The 15,354-nt window shown below is 35.4% G+C and overlaps 1 protein-coding gene across 2 annotated transcripts in view; it reads right to left on the bottom strand.

The window, feature by feature from the left end:
• Positions 1-15,354, bottom strand: part of ZNF410 (zinc finger protein 410) — an 86,378-nt gene that overhangs the window by 55,352 nt on the left and 15,672 nt on the right. For both annotated transcript variants that reach the window (XM_077123028.1, XM_077123029.1), the window contains exons 2-7: positions 11,351-11,532; positions 10,079-10,214; positions 7,812-8,030; positions 6,352-6,543; positions 3,901-4,051; positions 3,246-3,427 (exon numbers count right to left, since the gene is read on the bottom strand). In XM_077123028.1, coding sequence (XP_076979143.1) covers positions 3,246-3,427; positions 3,901-4,051; positions 6,352-6,543; positions 7,812-8,030; positions 10,079-10,214; positions 11,351-11,383 — 913 coding nt within the window. In that variant the 5' untranslated portion in view covers positions 11,384-11,532. The remainder of the gene's footprint in view (positions 1-3,245; positions 3,428-3,900; positions 4,052-6,351; positions 6,544-7,811; positions 8,031-10,078; positions 10,215-11,350; positions 11,533-15,354) is intronic.

Raw genomic sequence — 15,354 nt, 5'->3', positions numbered from 1 at the left:
TTATTCTTATGCATTATCATATAGATATCCCTTTTAGTTTTCAGTGTATTGAAGTTACTAGAGGAATGTACCTCAAACTGCTGAACTGTGTTCCAGTAGCCTAGATTCTTGAAAAAGATTTTACAATGTGATCGTATGATTGCAAAAACCTTGTAGCTGATGCTCCTTTTATCCAGGGTATGGACAGATGAGTAAAAAAATAAGGATAATAAATAAATAAATAATGGGGGGGATAAAGCATTAAAAACTGGGTAGATTGAAATACTACGGGTCAATGAGAAGGAGAGATAAGGGATATGGGATGTATGAATTTTTTCTTTTTATTCCTTTTTCTGGAGTGACGTAAATGTTCTAAAATGGTCAAGGTGATGAATACAAAACTGTGATGATTTTGTGAGCTGCTGATTGTATACCATGTATGGACTATGTATAAGAAGATTTCTCAAAAAAAAAATATATATATATATACATACATATAAAAGGCAATGCAAAAAAGGTGGAAATATTAAACTTCCCCACATGGGGAAGACCTGATATTCTCACAAGCACTAGAGACTGCCAATTTGATAGGACAGCCCTCAATCTTGAGGATTGCCCTTATGAAACTTACTCCTGCAATGGAGAAGTTAAACCTACTTATAATTATACCTAAGAGTCACCCACAGAGAACATCTTTTGTTGCTCAGATGGGGCCTCTTTAAGCCCACTCCACAGCTGAATTCATTGTCTTCCCCCTATGTGGGACATGACTCCCAGGGGTATAAATCTCCCTGGCATCATGGCACCTGAGTCCTGGGGATGAATTTGGCATTATGGGAAAGAGAAAGACTTTTTGACCAAATAAGTCAAACAAAATAAAGTTTCAGTGGCTGAGAGATTTCAAATAAAGACAAGGGGTTTTTCTGGAGGTTATTCTTATGCCGTATATAGATATCCCTTTTCAGTTTTTGGTGTATTATAGTAGCTAGAGGGAAACTTCTCAAACTGTTGAACTGTAATCCAATAGTCCTAATTCTTAAAGGTGATTAAATAACCATAGAGCTTTTAAGGTATGAACATGTGAATGTGAAAACCCTATGAATGGCACTCCCTTTATCCAGCGTATAGACAGATGAGTAAGAAAAAAAGGGACAAAAAAAAACCCACAATGGGGGATATGGGGGTTATGGGACGTTTTGGGTATTCTTTTTTACTTTTATTTTTATTGCTTTTGGAGTAATGAAAATGTTCAAAAATCTATTGTTATGATGAAAGCATAGCTTTATGATAATACTGTGAACCACTGACCGTAAACTTTAGATGATAATATCTCAATTAAAAAATCACTCAAGAAAAAAATTATTAAAATTATACCTATGAAATGGTTATATCTGATGATTTGCAAACAATACTTCAATAAAGTGATTCTTCTAAAAAAAAGGGGCAATGCAGCATCATAATGGGTAAAAGCATGGGTTTTGAAGTCAGTCCTGATTTCAAATCCTGGCACCACCACCACTTAGTAGTATGAGCAAATTATTTAACCTCTCTGAGAATCAGTTTCTCACCTAATACCAATCTCAAATGATTATTTTAAGGATTAAATGAGATAAGTCAAATTAAATATTCAGCACAGTGCTTGGCACACAGCAACAGCGCCATAAAGGCAACTTTAATTATTATCACTGCAACTAATAGAGAGTTTAGGTCAATTCTGACATCTGAGATAAACTGAATTATCTATACTTGAAAATAAAATCCTTAGAGGAGTTTAAGAGTCAGATCAGAATTCTAATCCAAGCTCTGCCATTTCCTAGCAATGCAATGTTGGGTAAGTCACTTTCTTCTCTCATCTGTTTCTTCATCAACAAATAGAGTATCTAACACATAAAGTAGACTTGAAAATTAAATAAGATAATGCATACATGCTTGAGACAATACCTGATTAAAATACCTCATTTAATGCTAACTTTCATTATTATATTAATTATTATTAAGACTCAGATCTGTTAGGCATTCAGGTAGAAGTGATAAAATTGAGGCCTGTGATTGCTGAAAGCAAGCACACTGAGTGAAATGGGAGAAAGCTGAAATTCTGAAATTGGTGAACGATTAAGAGACTAAGAGAGGAGACAGCCGGTAAGAATCAGAAAGGAGGGGGAGAAAGAAGAAAACCAGGTCATACTTTTAATGAAAGAAAGCATTTTAGGATGGTTAGTGTTAACAAATGCTAAAAAGATGATGAGCAGCACAAGGTTTTTAGACCACTGAATTCAACAGTAAGTCCTGGTGAACTCTACTTCTTAATTATCTATTTTGCTAGATGGCTTTCTTGCTCCTTTATTCAAATTGCTTTCTTGGAGCAAGTATAATTAATTCTCTCAGGAAAAGCTGAGAACAGAACTATTTGACCCTAAAACATTTCCAGTGGTTTTGGAGACTTCTGTCAATCTAGAAAGAATCAGAGGGACATGCCTCAAACAAACGTGGCTTCAGCTTGGGCTTTACTTTTTAAATGCCCTTTATATCTGCTGTTATTTTAGCAATGGAAGAATGAACATAGATGAGACAAAGTGGCAATAAAGTGAAGAGTAGTTACATATCCCGATCAAGCTCTGGCAAGGGACTAGCACATGCCTGACCAGGTGGCTTGGAAGGTCAGTCTCAGACTCTTAAGACTAAGAGTCAGGGAATCTATATTTTGCTCTTTTGATATTAATATTATGTTTGATCCCATAAAATCACCTCCCATTCTGTTTTCCATGAGTGAGACTCTAGCAAGAAAGAAAACTCCTCAAATGAGAGATTATATCTCAAATGAGAGATTATATCTCACCCTCATTATATCCCCCACCTTATCCTATTTTAGTGATTATAATAGGCTCTGTAAGGTTTGTGTGACACAACGTTACTGTCAAAATAACATCTGCATAATGTTCATACATATTTGAAAACAGACTGATTTTGCCCATATCACATCATATCACTGTTCTGTGAAAAAGTCTTATAACCCTTAGTATACTTTAGGCTCCTGGGAGCAGGAATCAACATCATCTATTTCTTGCCAATTGGCAAAAAGTTCAATAAATGATACTGAATGAATCAAAAAATGCTATGAGGCACTGGAAAAAAGAAATACCATCTTCAGAGTTCTAACAAGAAACCCAGACCTTCATCTCCAACCCAACCTCAGAGCCCTTCCTAAGGATAGGCAAGCAAGCACTGGGCCAAGCAGATTCTCGGCCAAATGTTGAGATTATACACACCTGTATGAATGCGCAGGTGGTTCTTCAGGTTTCCAGCTGTAGTGAACTGCTTACCACAGCTAGACTCAGGGCACATAAACGGCTTCTCTCCATTGTGAGTTCTCATGTGCACCTTCAGTCTCTGCAGAACATAGAAGCTTTTCCCACAACCTTCTGCAGGGCAGATGAAGGAGCGGTCATTTCTGCAAAAATAATCACATAAGCAACAAAAGAGAAAAGACTTTTTATTAGAGAGAACAAGTCAAAGCTCCTATTGATTCTCAAGGCAGACATTATATCCCAAACCTAGATATATCAGAATCATCTGAAGAGTGTTAAAAATACAAATGATCAGGTTCAACTACTTGAAATATTAATTTCACAGGATTAAGGTGGGGCCCAGGTTTAGCATTATGTTTAACATCTCCAAGAGACTGTATGTTTTATAGTGAGATTTAAGAACACTTGCGCAAAGATATTTAGGTGCCAAATATTAAACATTTGTCAAAAATGAGGTAATGAGACAATGCAAATCTTTCCATTAAAGAACAAAAGACACCTTAGCCAGAAGTGAGCTAGAGCTTTTGCTTTCCTTTCATTTGTCAACTCAGGGGACAAATTCCTGTGGAAGCATCAAAATTCTAAAGCTGCATGTATGGATCTCTGGTGTGCTCACCGATGAGTTTTGAGGTGGTACTTGAAGTGAGCTGGCCACACAAATGTTCGGTCACAGCCTTCAACTGTACACTTGAGTTTCTTCTCTACTTGAGGAAGGGATCCAGAGTCTTTGGGCTGCCCATCACCAGAACCAAGGTGGACATTTTCCCCTGTAACAGAGTCACATGTTTGTAAACCAAGAAAGAAACCCACTCAGATGTTCTTTATCTGGTTCAATCAATAAAGCCCCTATAGTTTTATTCCTAATGATCACTAATCAGATATCTACTTCCATCTTTTCATTTAACAACCGAAACGAGTGTTGTACATTCCCACACCCTTACTCCAGAGAACTACCAAAAACCATCATGCTTTTTTTTTCCCCATAAGAGTAGGCTTCTCTGACAAATGTAAGAAATGTACAATTTGGCTTTACATAAGAAATATCAAAAAGTTGACTTAAACCAATTTTGTATTGCACAGATTGGTGGGTGGGGTGCTACAGGAATGCAATTTTGTGGAGTGACCTTCCTGGCTTAGTAGTGTGCTTATAGTTGATTTCTTTAGCAGACTGCCATTCTTGTATTTTAAACAAGACAGCCATCTTCTAAAATCAATCGGGCTTCCTCCCATCATTCTGGAGGATAAGAATCACCTTCTGATTTCTTGTACCACCCCTCTTTAGTTTTAAAACATTTAAGTAAGCAAACACTTAGCTGATTTTAAAAAATTATTTCTAATCACATTAAAAAAAAAGAAGTTATTTACAATAGTGGAAACAACCCTAGTGTCCATCAACAGATGAATGGATAAATAAACGTGGCATATTCATATAATGGAATATTATACAGCCATATAGAAAAAAATGAAGTAGTCATTCATGCAATATTATGAATGAATTTTGAAGACATCACGGTAAATAAAATAAACCGGACACAAAAGAGTAAACATTCTATGAGTATACTTATAAGAAAAAACCTAGAATAGGCAAATTAAAAGAGACAGAAAAAAAGATAAGAGGTGATGAGAGGTTGGGTCAGAGCAATGGGGAGTTATTACTTAATGGATACAGTTTCTGTTTGGGACAATGAAAAGAAATTTCCCATCAACCCCAGAACCCCAGCTAATTAATTTCTAATGCAAGGTTGATAGAATCCCCATGCCAATCCAGAGATTTACATGAGTGACAGTTGAGGTTTTGTGTATTCAATTTCATAGATGAAATGAAAAGACTGATACAATAAAAAAAGGTGGGGATGCAAATATGGAATGAGCAAGACTAAAAAATTTTTGGAATCTCTCATTACCACTCCAGATAACCATATATGATCAAAGATAAGATATATTTTTCCCTTGAAACATACATGTCAGAAAAGAGTGAGGGACCTTGAGTTTGAGTCCTTATAAAATCACTCAAAAAACTGCTTCCTCGATTTCTTTGTTTCTGAAACAAAGCCTGTTTGGGGAAGACATTAGCTTAAATGACTTCAACCAATTATAGTTTTAATATGTGGACATTACCTGATGGAACTGGTTCCACCCCACCACCCCCACTCCTCAAAAAAAGAGAAACAAAGAAATTCAACACTTCAATTGCAAATGTTGGTTAATACTAAATACTTTAAAGATCCTACTGTTATGCCAACAGGTACTCTGCACTTAGGATACAATTTCCAGTGAGGGCATCACATATAACAAGGATCAGTAAACTTTTTGTAGTGATTTAGAAGTGATTTCAATACAGAAGAGGTTCTTAAGGTTTAGCATGCATCAGAACCACCAGTGGGGGCTTGCAAAAAGATTGCTAGGCTCCACTTCCAGAATTTCTGATTCAGTATATCTCAGGCAAGAGCTGAGAAATCTGCTTTTCTAAAAGGTTCCCAGGTCATACTGATGAACCAGGAACCACACTTTGATAATTAATGGATAGAAAAAAGTGACAGAAAGTAAGTAGTACAGCATGCTGAACTGAAATGCAGCAGCACTTGAGCCATCACAATCAATTGCTAAATTGCTATGAGCAGTAATTTAGTTTCAACAAAACATAATCTGCCATGTTAATTTTATTTTCATTGGTTTTTGTAATCAATAAAACCATTTTGATTTTATAATGGTATGAGTTCTAAGTATAAGAAATCTATACATAATTGTAGGTTTTTACATGTTTAAGCAATTACAATAAAAACAATTCAAGATAACACCAAGGATCTGTAACGGCTTGTTGTTTTTCTTCCTATAAGAGATTCTACATTATTTAAATTTGAGAATTGAGGATGCTAGTTTAGGTAACTGCACACAAAGTTGGCAAGGTCAAATTATTTTATAGAAAAGAAGATTTAAAAAACAATACAGAGTCTCTGTTCTCACCAATATAACATAGTTTTATATAGAATTCAAAATTAAATCCAAAGAATTTTCAAAAATCTCTTTGCAGAGAATATTGGAAAGAAAAATAATACAGGAATCTCACCATTGCTGCTGGTTTTTGCATTCTTTGCCAACTGTGCGCGAGTAGCAGCAATTAAACTGTCATGAGCCAACTCCTGAACCCGAAGGAACCATGGAATGCTACTATCCGTGCTCTCACTGGAGAGAAAATCATTCCCTGAATCCTCTGCCTCATCCTGTACAAATACTAAGTGCTCAGCTGAAGAGCCCAGACCTGGAAGAAACACGAAGATATCAGAAAGTTAGCCATCAAGCAATCCTTTTATTTGCCCTGATTAGAAACACTTCATGTTCTAAATCAGGTGTTCCAGATCTTTGCCTCTCAAGCTTCCGTTTTCATGGATGAGAACATCTTTCCAGGCTTGTCTTTACCTCATATCTTCCTGTTTCAGAGATAAAACTTTCTTCCTGGCAACCAGGCCAACCCCCACCTCTCATAGCCCCACTCTATCCTTCACTTATTCCCTCCTGTATCCTTCAGTTAACTCCTATTTCCCATTTGCAACTTATTTCTTCCTATGGGCCAGCTTTTCATGCAGCCTTCAAATCTGTCCTAGCTTAAGTCTCTCCCATCTTTACTTTAAAAAAAAAAAAAAAAAAAAAAAAAGGACTTTTCCCAAGTACTTTTCTAGCTATCACCTTCTTACCTATTTTCTTCAAAGCCAAGTTCCTTGAACAAGAGTACCTTCTAATTTTTGTATCCAATTTCTCGCCTCCCATCTACTGCCCATCTCTTTAACCCTGGCTTTCACCTCTACTTCCCCAATAACAACTTCTTCCTAAGGTCACCAAACAAACACTTCCCAGTCCTTGTCTCACTAGCCATCCTGCATCACTTAGTACCTTTTCTTCCTTACAACCTTTTTTTCCCTTGGCTTTCTCCACACCATTCTCTCCCAATTCTCTTTCTCCCTCTCCAGCTGTTTCTTCCCATTCTTCTTCCCTCTTAAACGCTTTTTCTCAAGTTCCCACCCTTGCCTTCATTTATGCTCCAGACTTCTGAGTGAAAGAACCCAGCTTATTGTTTCACATACTTCCTCTATGCTGATAACACCAAAACCAGTTATTTCATAACAGATCTCTCTTAAGAACTCTGCATCCCTGTTTCCAATTCTCTAAAGAACACCTCCTCATGTATGTCCCTCAGAAATCTCAAAATCAACAAGCACAAGATACAACTATTCATCCTTCCCCAGGCCCTGTTCTCCCTATGCTCAATATCTAGGTGAAAAGCACCACCACTGACCTAATCTCCCACCAAACATGACATTTCTGAGTCATCCTAGAGCTTCTTACTCCACACACTGGTCAACAGACTACACTAATTCTCCAAAATAACCAGAAGACTTCATAACAAACAAGTTGTCACAAATAGGCTAATATTGACCCTCCCTTGTTTTAACATGAAGCAAAGTATACCAGCACCGCCCACCCTCACTTTATTTTAAGCATGAGGAGAGTTCAGGAAAGGATAAAGTATACCTGCTCTTGTTAGATTAAGAAGAATAAAAGAAGTGCTATCACTTTGTTGTAGATCTTGCAACAAGCTAGGCGACTCTGAAGATGACAAAAACTCCGGGGACTTCTGTACTGTCTGAGCCCTCGTCTCCTCTCCGTCTGGACCCACATTCACCTGAAGGCTTCTCAACACAGCCGAGGAAGGGACCTCCTTGGAGGAATTAGTATGACTTGGAGTATCATCTAGTAAAGGGAAAATACCACAGCTTTATGTAGCATCTATCTCCAAGGAGCCCATCACTTTCGATGCATTGGACCTATTATCTTTATAGCATTCCTTAGTATCTAAACCCTCATATGAACAAACAGTATTTCCATTTTACAAATATAAAAATTACCTCACAGAAGTACAGGGAGATGGCTTTAAGTTCTAAAGAGTCAGCCATAATGTGAGGTAATTTCGCAGACTCCTCTGAACACTTAGCCATAATTAATAACCAATCAATCCATATTTGGACATTTTAGAACTCTGTCATTTTGAGGCCATTAACCAATGCTCACTCCTTGAAAAATGTCTATCTACACAATGAATATTAAGCTAAGAATGGGATTTAAACTTTAAATTATTTTCCTCGTGGAAAGATCCTGCCCCTTAATTTTTACAAGATATATGACAGTTGTGTTCTCAGACAAAAAAAAAATTGAAATATTAAGAGAATCATCAATATATTTCATTATAGTTCTGGGTTTAGGCTGTGTGTAAAGAAATAATTCAGAAGATTTTCTTTTAAGAACCTTGTTTTAAGGGAGGGGATAAACTTCCAAAAGTTTTTGTTGCAAGATAATAGACAACTGCACTGTAGCACTAAAGCATCCAATGTTCTCAGGGATTTCATTCATCTTTATAAAAGGCAGGTAATATTTTTTCCTATATTGAGGAGATAATGGATAAGATCATAGAAATAAAAGAGGAAGCCTAGGGACATTACTGGCATTTCAAAGTTTAATGAAGATCAAAATTTACCAGCATTTGGAACTTTTCACACATTGAAAATACACAGAGGTTTGTAAAACACAACTCCCAACATAACAGTAGTAAAATCAGAGCTGAGAGATGGAATATGTGGGAAAACTAAAAGCTAGATAGGGAAACTTTTTTAACACTGATTGAATATACCCATCATATTTAAATCTTTAAAAACTGAAAAAGGTTTTAAAGTCACTTGGAAAATTAAAGAAAAAAGAGTATCACTCAAGGATGGCAACCAGAAGACTTTGTAACAAATAAGTTGTCAAATAGGTTAATACTGACCCCCCCCGAGTTAACATAAATATTCCAAATTTTAAAACAAGGATCAGAAAATAAGGAATTTTTAGCACCCAAAAATAATATTCTCCTTGCTAATCCTTAAGGTACGATATGTCTCAGTGGACTAGACAATCAACTGTATCACTGGCTATTCTGTTTTCACTAAGAACAGAACTATTAACAGGAGTTTCAGCTAAAAAGAAACAACTTCTCATGAACAGTTCATTAGAATGTTAATTAAAAATTAATAGGTCCTTCTCAAGAAGTCTTTTAAGAAAGAAGAAAAATTCTCCATTATTTATTAAGACCCTTAAGGGGATAGTTTACATCTATTGTCTTTACAACTTGCCACAAAACCTTGAGTTGTAGTTTCTCATAAATGGTGCTTCTCATGGTAGGAATCTCCCTCTTGCCATGCAAAGCTCATTTCTAGCTGTGCTCAGCATTCTGTTTCCCCCTACCTCTCTGGGAACCTCCTCACCAATTACTCACTATCTCTGTCTGTAGCATCTCTAAAGAGGCTCTTTCCTCTTACCATAAAACAACCATCAAATATCTCTCATCTTAAAAAAAAAAAAATTCTTCCCTTTAGCTTATGACCCTTTTTGCCTTCACATCATAGGAGAGTCTTTAGAAGGTACAGTTACTACCTCAATTGTATTCACCTTGCATTTAACCTCATTCCACTGCAGCCTGCCTTACTATCCCCTTCACTCCACTGAAGGGCTTCTACAAAGGTTAACAATAGTCTCCTTTTTGTCCCTATCTCATTGGAAACATTTGGCATGTTAATTATTCCCTTGGATTCCATACCTCTACTCTGTACTGATATTCCTCCTACTATCCTTGTCTTTCTTTTTTACCTCCTTTACAAGCTCTCCTGACTCACCTTGTACCTCAATTGTTCCACTAGGCCAGAACCACAGAATAGGCTAAATTCTTAGGATTCCTTTATCCTATCTCTGGTGATTTTAATTTTTACCTGGTAACATTAGCCGGCTGCATTCTGAGGCCTCAGTTACTGGAAGGAGGGACAAGCAAGTAATATCTTTAGCTTCTGATTCCACAAGCCCCTGTCCCAACGGGATTGACGTATTCTGAACAAACTGTACCAGGAGCTGGGGGAAAAAGAAGACAACACTGAGAAGTACAGGTTGTTGGGAAGGATTTAAACTTCTGAAATTTTCCAAAAAGGTGATGTACTGAAGTCTTGATTTTTCACTAGCCTTAGCCATATACACAGAAACACTAAATTAACTATAACACAATATTTAAATTTATTTTATCAAGTCCTCTGTTGTAGAGAAAGGCTGAATTACATAATTAAATTAACCCCTGTCACCATCACACAGAGAAATGAAGAAAGAATTATATTTTTAAACAGTGGTTACTAAAAAAATTTTCAACTGTTTGTACTGATTATATTTTATGGAGCATTTTTCTCTGAACTGGCTCATTTAATCCACACAAGTAATCCAGTAAGACTGAACATTTATTTCACAGAGAAGGAATCAAGTTGAAGATTTTAAGTGATTTATCAGTCTAAAGTCTAATGACTGGTAGGCAACAGTGTTAGTCTTCAAATTTAAGTAATCTGATTCCAAACTTAACGAACTTTTCACTAAAAATAATGTTTATATCTGTGTGACTGTTCTCCAAAGAGCTCCCAAACACATTTAGAAAGGAAATATTTCAGGTATACATAAAAATTTTTAAAGTATAATATGTGTTAATAAATATTTATATGTATAGACATACATATATACATCCATCATTTACATATAAAATTAAATTTTGCCATTATAATTCCCTATGTGAAATCTTACATAATTTTAAACTTACGTATCTCTTTTTTTGTATATTTTATATTTCACAATAAAATGTTAAAATATGGGAAAAAAACACCAAATATATAAAAAAAATAAAATAAAAATGGAATTTCAAATCTTTGAGAAAGTACTTAGTAATGGAAAAATAATAAATTAAGGCAGGAGTTGACAAACTACAGCTTGAGGGCCAAATCCACCCCACCATCTTTTTCGCAAATTGGAACGCAGCCATAGTCAGCATTCTATGGCTGTTTTCATACTACTGGGGCAGAGCTGAGTAGCTGCCACAAAGACTGTATGACTTGCAAAGCCTGAAATATTTTGTCGATGACCCATTACAGAAAAAATTTGCTGATTACTGAACTAAGGATAAAGTTTGGGATAAAAATGACCAAAAGAAGAGGAAACAAGCTGACTAGGCTCACCTCTGGTTTGGAGTCTAACTCATCTGATAACATTGATTCCGTTTCCAAATTCTGTAGCTGTTCAGGGGACAGGCTCAAATTTAATTCAGAGTAATAGGCACGTTTCTGTTATACTCATATTTCTCTAGAAAATGCTATGCTGTTCCTTTAAGACACTGTGCTGGGTGGACAATCAATTTAGCCTAAAATAGGAAGAGAAAAAAACAAGAGAGAAAGAGAACGAATTAAGAGCACTGGAAAATGTAACTAAATAAAAAAGGCACTTTTTATATGTCCAAAATCAAAGCAAGCAAACAAATAAAGAACTCAGCCCAAAACATTTGTTTTAAAATATAACAAGTCCAACAGGTATCAAAAAATCATTAAAAACTTCCCCAAGTTGAATTCTTGATATTCTCACAAGCAGTGTGGACAACCAAAGCTATAGGCTGAGCTCCCAATCTTGGGGTTTGTTCACATGAAACTTAATCCTACGAAGGATAGATCCAGCGGACTTAAAATTAGGTCTAAGAGTCACCCCCAAGAGAACTTCTTCTGTTGCTCAGATGTGGCCTCTCTCTCCAGCCAACACAAGCAAACTCACCACCCTCCCCCTGTCATGTCTGGGACATGACTCCCAGGGATATGGACCTTCCTGGCAAGGTGGGACAGAAATCCTAGAATGAGCTGAGACTTAGCAGCAAGGGATTGAGAAAAACCTTAGAATGAGCTGAGACCTAGCATCAAGGTATTGAGAAAACCTTCTCAACCAAAAGGGGGAAGAGTGAAATGAGACAAAATAAGTGTCAATGCCTGAGAGATTCCAAACAGAGTCAAGAGGTTATCCTGGAGGTTATTCTTATGCATTAAATAGATAGCACCTTGTTAGTCAAGATGTAATGGAGAGGCTGGAGGGAACTGCCTGAAAATGTAGAACTGTATTCCAGTAGTCATGTTTCTTGAAGATGATTATATAATGATATAGCTTTCACAATGTGACTGTGTGATTGTGAAAACCTTGTGTCTGATGCTCCTTTTATCTACCTTGTCAACAGATGAGTAAAACATATAGAATAAAAATAAATAATAGGGGGAAGAAATGTTAAAATAAATTTAGTTTGAAATGCTAGTGATCAATGAAGGCAAGGGGTAAGGGGTATGATAGGTATAATCTTTTTTTTTTTCTTTCCTGTGTTCGTTTTATTTCTTTTTCTATTGTCTTTTTGTTTCTTTTTCTGAATTAATGCAAATGTTCTAAGAAATGATGAATATGCAACTAGGTGATGATATTGTAAATTACTGATTATGTATGTTTTATTTTGTTTCTTATTTTTTAATCAATAAAATTTAAAAAATTAATTTAAAAAAATTTAATTAAAATGTTACTTTTTGATGCAGAATTTTTACTTATCATTTATTTTAAGAAAAGGTCATAAGTACAGAAAAAGTTCATGCCAATTTAAATCTGTTTTGTACCCCAGAAAAGCTATATGCTTTAATCCTTATTTAATGTTGCTGGATAGGATCTTTTTTGTTTCCATGGAGATGTGACCCACCCAACTGTAGATGGTAACTTCTGATTAGATGGTTTCCATGGAGACGTGTCTCCACCCATTGAACGTAGGGTGGCTTACTAGAGCCCTTTAAAAGGGAACCATACTGAGGGGTGCACGGGTGGTTCAGTGGTAGAATGGTCTCCATGCAGGAGACCCGGGTTCAAATCCCAGACCATGCACCCAAAAAAAAAAAAAAGGTGAACCAAAAAAAGCTACAGAGCCAATAGAACTAACAGATTCCACACTGCCAGAGACCTTTGAAGATGAAGAAGGAGCTTCATGAAACAAGAAGCCAGGAAAGAAAGGTAGAGATGTCGCCATGTGCCTTACCAGCTAAACGCAGTGTGCCTTCAGGACACACTGGTCTTTCTTCAATCAAGGTATCTTTCCCTGGATGCCTTAGTCTAGACATTTTCATGGTCTTAAAACCATAAACTTGCAATTTAATACCCCTTTTTAAAAGCCATTTGTTTCTGGTATATTGCATTCTGGCAGCTTTTACAAACTAAAACAAAGCTACATGCCCAAAGATGTTCATATTATCATCTATTAAAAATAATTCTGGAAGCAAAATATAAATACACATATATATCCACGAGTAGTGAATGGTTGACTAAATTATAATACCTTCACTTAAAAAACGGTTATGAACAAATATTAAAATAAATTTAGTTTGAACTGCTGGTGGTCAGTGAAAGGGAGGGGTAAGGGATATGGTATGTATAAATTTTTTTTCTGTTTTCATTTTATTTCTTTTTCTGCATAGATGTAGATGTTCCAAGAAATGATCATGATGCTGAATATGCAACTATGTGATGATATTGTGAATTACTGATAGTATATGTAGAACAGAATGATCAAAATTGGAATGCGTGCATTTGTTATGTGTTTTTTGGTATTTAAAAAATTAAAATAAAATAAATTTAAAAAAACGGTTAAGAAAACAATGCAACAGAGAAAAACACTTATGACATATTAAATTATAAAAGTAAAATAAAAATTATATACTGGCTATTAAAAAACTAGTTAAGACATGTATGGGAATAATTTAAAATAAAATTTACGATAGCAGTGCATGTGATGGTACTAAGTAATAGTCTGGGGTGACTTATTTTCTCTTCTCTTTCCCAAATTCTCTAAAAGGTGGTCATATTGCTTTTATAATATATATATTATATAATATATACACATATATATAATATATATACACACACACACACACACAGTAAAATAAAAATAGGCAGTCAAATTATGAACAATGTTTCTCAAAAGTAGTAGTCCCAGGACCCTGATGCAGCTATTTCCCTTCCATGGTTTAAATTCTTACTTTCTTATAGTTTTTTTCAGGATTTTGGTACATTAAGTCTAGTTTATTTTGAACATTCAGAGCACTATTATATACAAGGTAAATGGACCCAGGATAGGAGCTTTTAATTATTATCTAGTTAGAGTGGAAAGCTAGAATAAAACAGACCTATTCTACATAAAGGGGATTTAGAAGTATCTGAATAAATATTTACTGTCTTGTTGGATTCTCTATTCCATTCTTGCTAGCTTAGCTCACTTTTCATCATAAAGAAATAAAAATTTATAAGCTGCATATGACATTGAAATGTATTGTTTTTGTATGCATGTTATTTTCTCACAATTAAAAAAACTGACAATAAAACATTTTTTAATATGTATATGCAAGTGTTCTTTTACTTTAAGTAACCATAAATCCCCAAATTTTCCTCTCACATGCATTTTTTAAAATTCAAGAACTACAACAGCTCTATGTGGCTGATATTCCTCTTTTTTACAGAGCAAGAAACCTAAGCTCAGTTATATGACTGGCCCAAGTTGTTGAGCTGCAGAGTCAGGATTCCCAACAAGTCTCCAAAGTTCAGAACCAATATTATTTCTAGTACTTCCAATAAATGATTTGTAAACATAAATTTATTTCAAATGTAGAGAAAGGTAAAATAAGATCCACCTATTTCTGAACCTGGAAAGTGGGTACAAAGCTACATACATTTTAGGATAATTCATTAAGCTATACACTTATTTGTATACTTTTCTGTACTGTGTTATTCTTTCACTCCAATTTTTTTTCTTTTAATAAGATAAATTAGATTCATTTTGGCAATACAGTCCTTTCTCCCAACCCTAAATACAACTCTGGGTTGACTCTGCTAAATCTGATTCCTAATTCACTAGCCATAAATGAAATAAAACTGGCTGAGACTTCTGGGCCATACTACCCAGAGAGCAAATCCAATTTCTAGCTGGTTTGAATAGTAATTACATCTCTCTGGGTTGGTATTAAATCTTCAAGGTTTAGGAATCTCTCTTCCCCAATTCCAGCTCATTTAAAAAGCCAAGAAATTACCAAATATTTGTTTAGGTCATCCCTAAGGTTCCTCCAACTTTGAGATTACAGGATTGTAAAATCTCCAAGAAACCAGACAATTATCACTGTCCTTTATC

The sequence above is a fragment of the Tamandua tetradactyla genome, chromosome 12 (genome assembly GCF_023851605.1).
Source record: "Tamandua tetradactyla isolate mTamTet1 chromosome 12, mTamTet1.pri, whole genome shotgun sequence".
NCBI lineage: Eukaryota > Metazoa > Chordata > Mammalia > Pilosa > Myrmecophagidae > Tamandua > Tamandua tetradactyla.
This window is presented reverse-complemented; position numbering and strand designations above follow the sequence as displayed.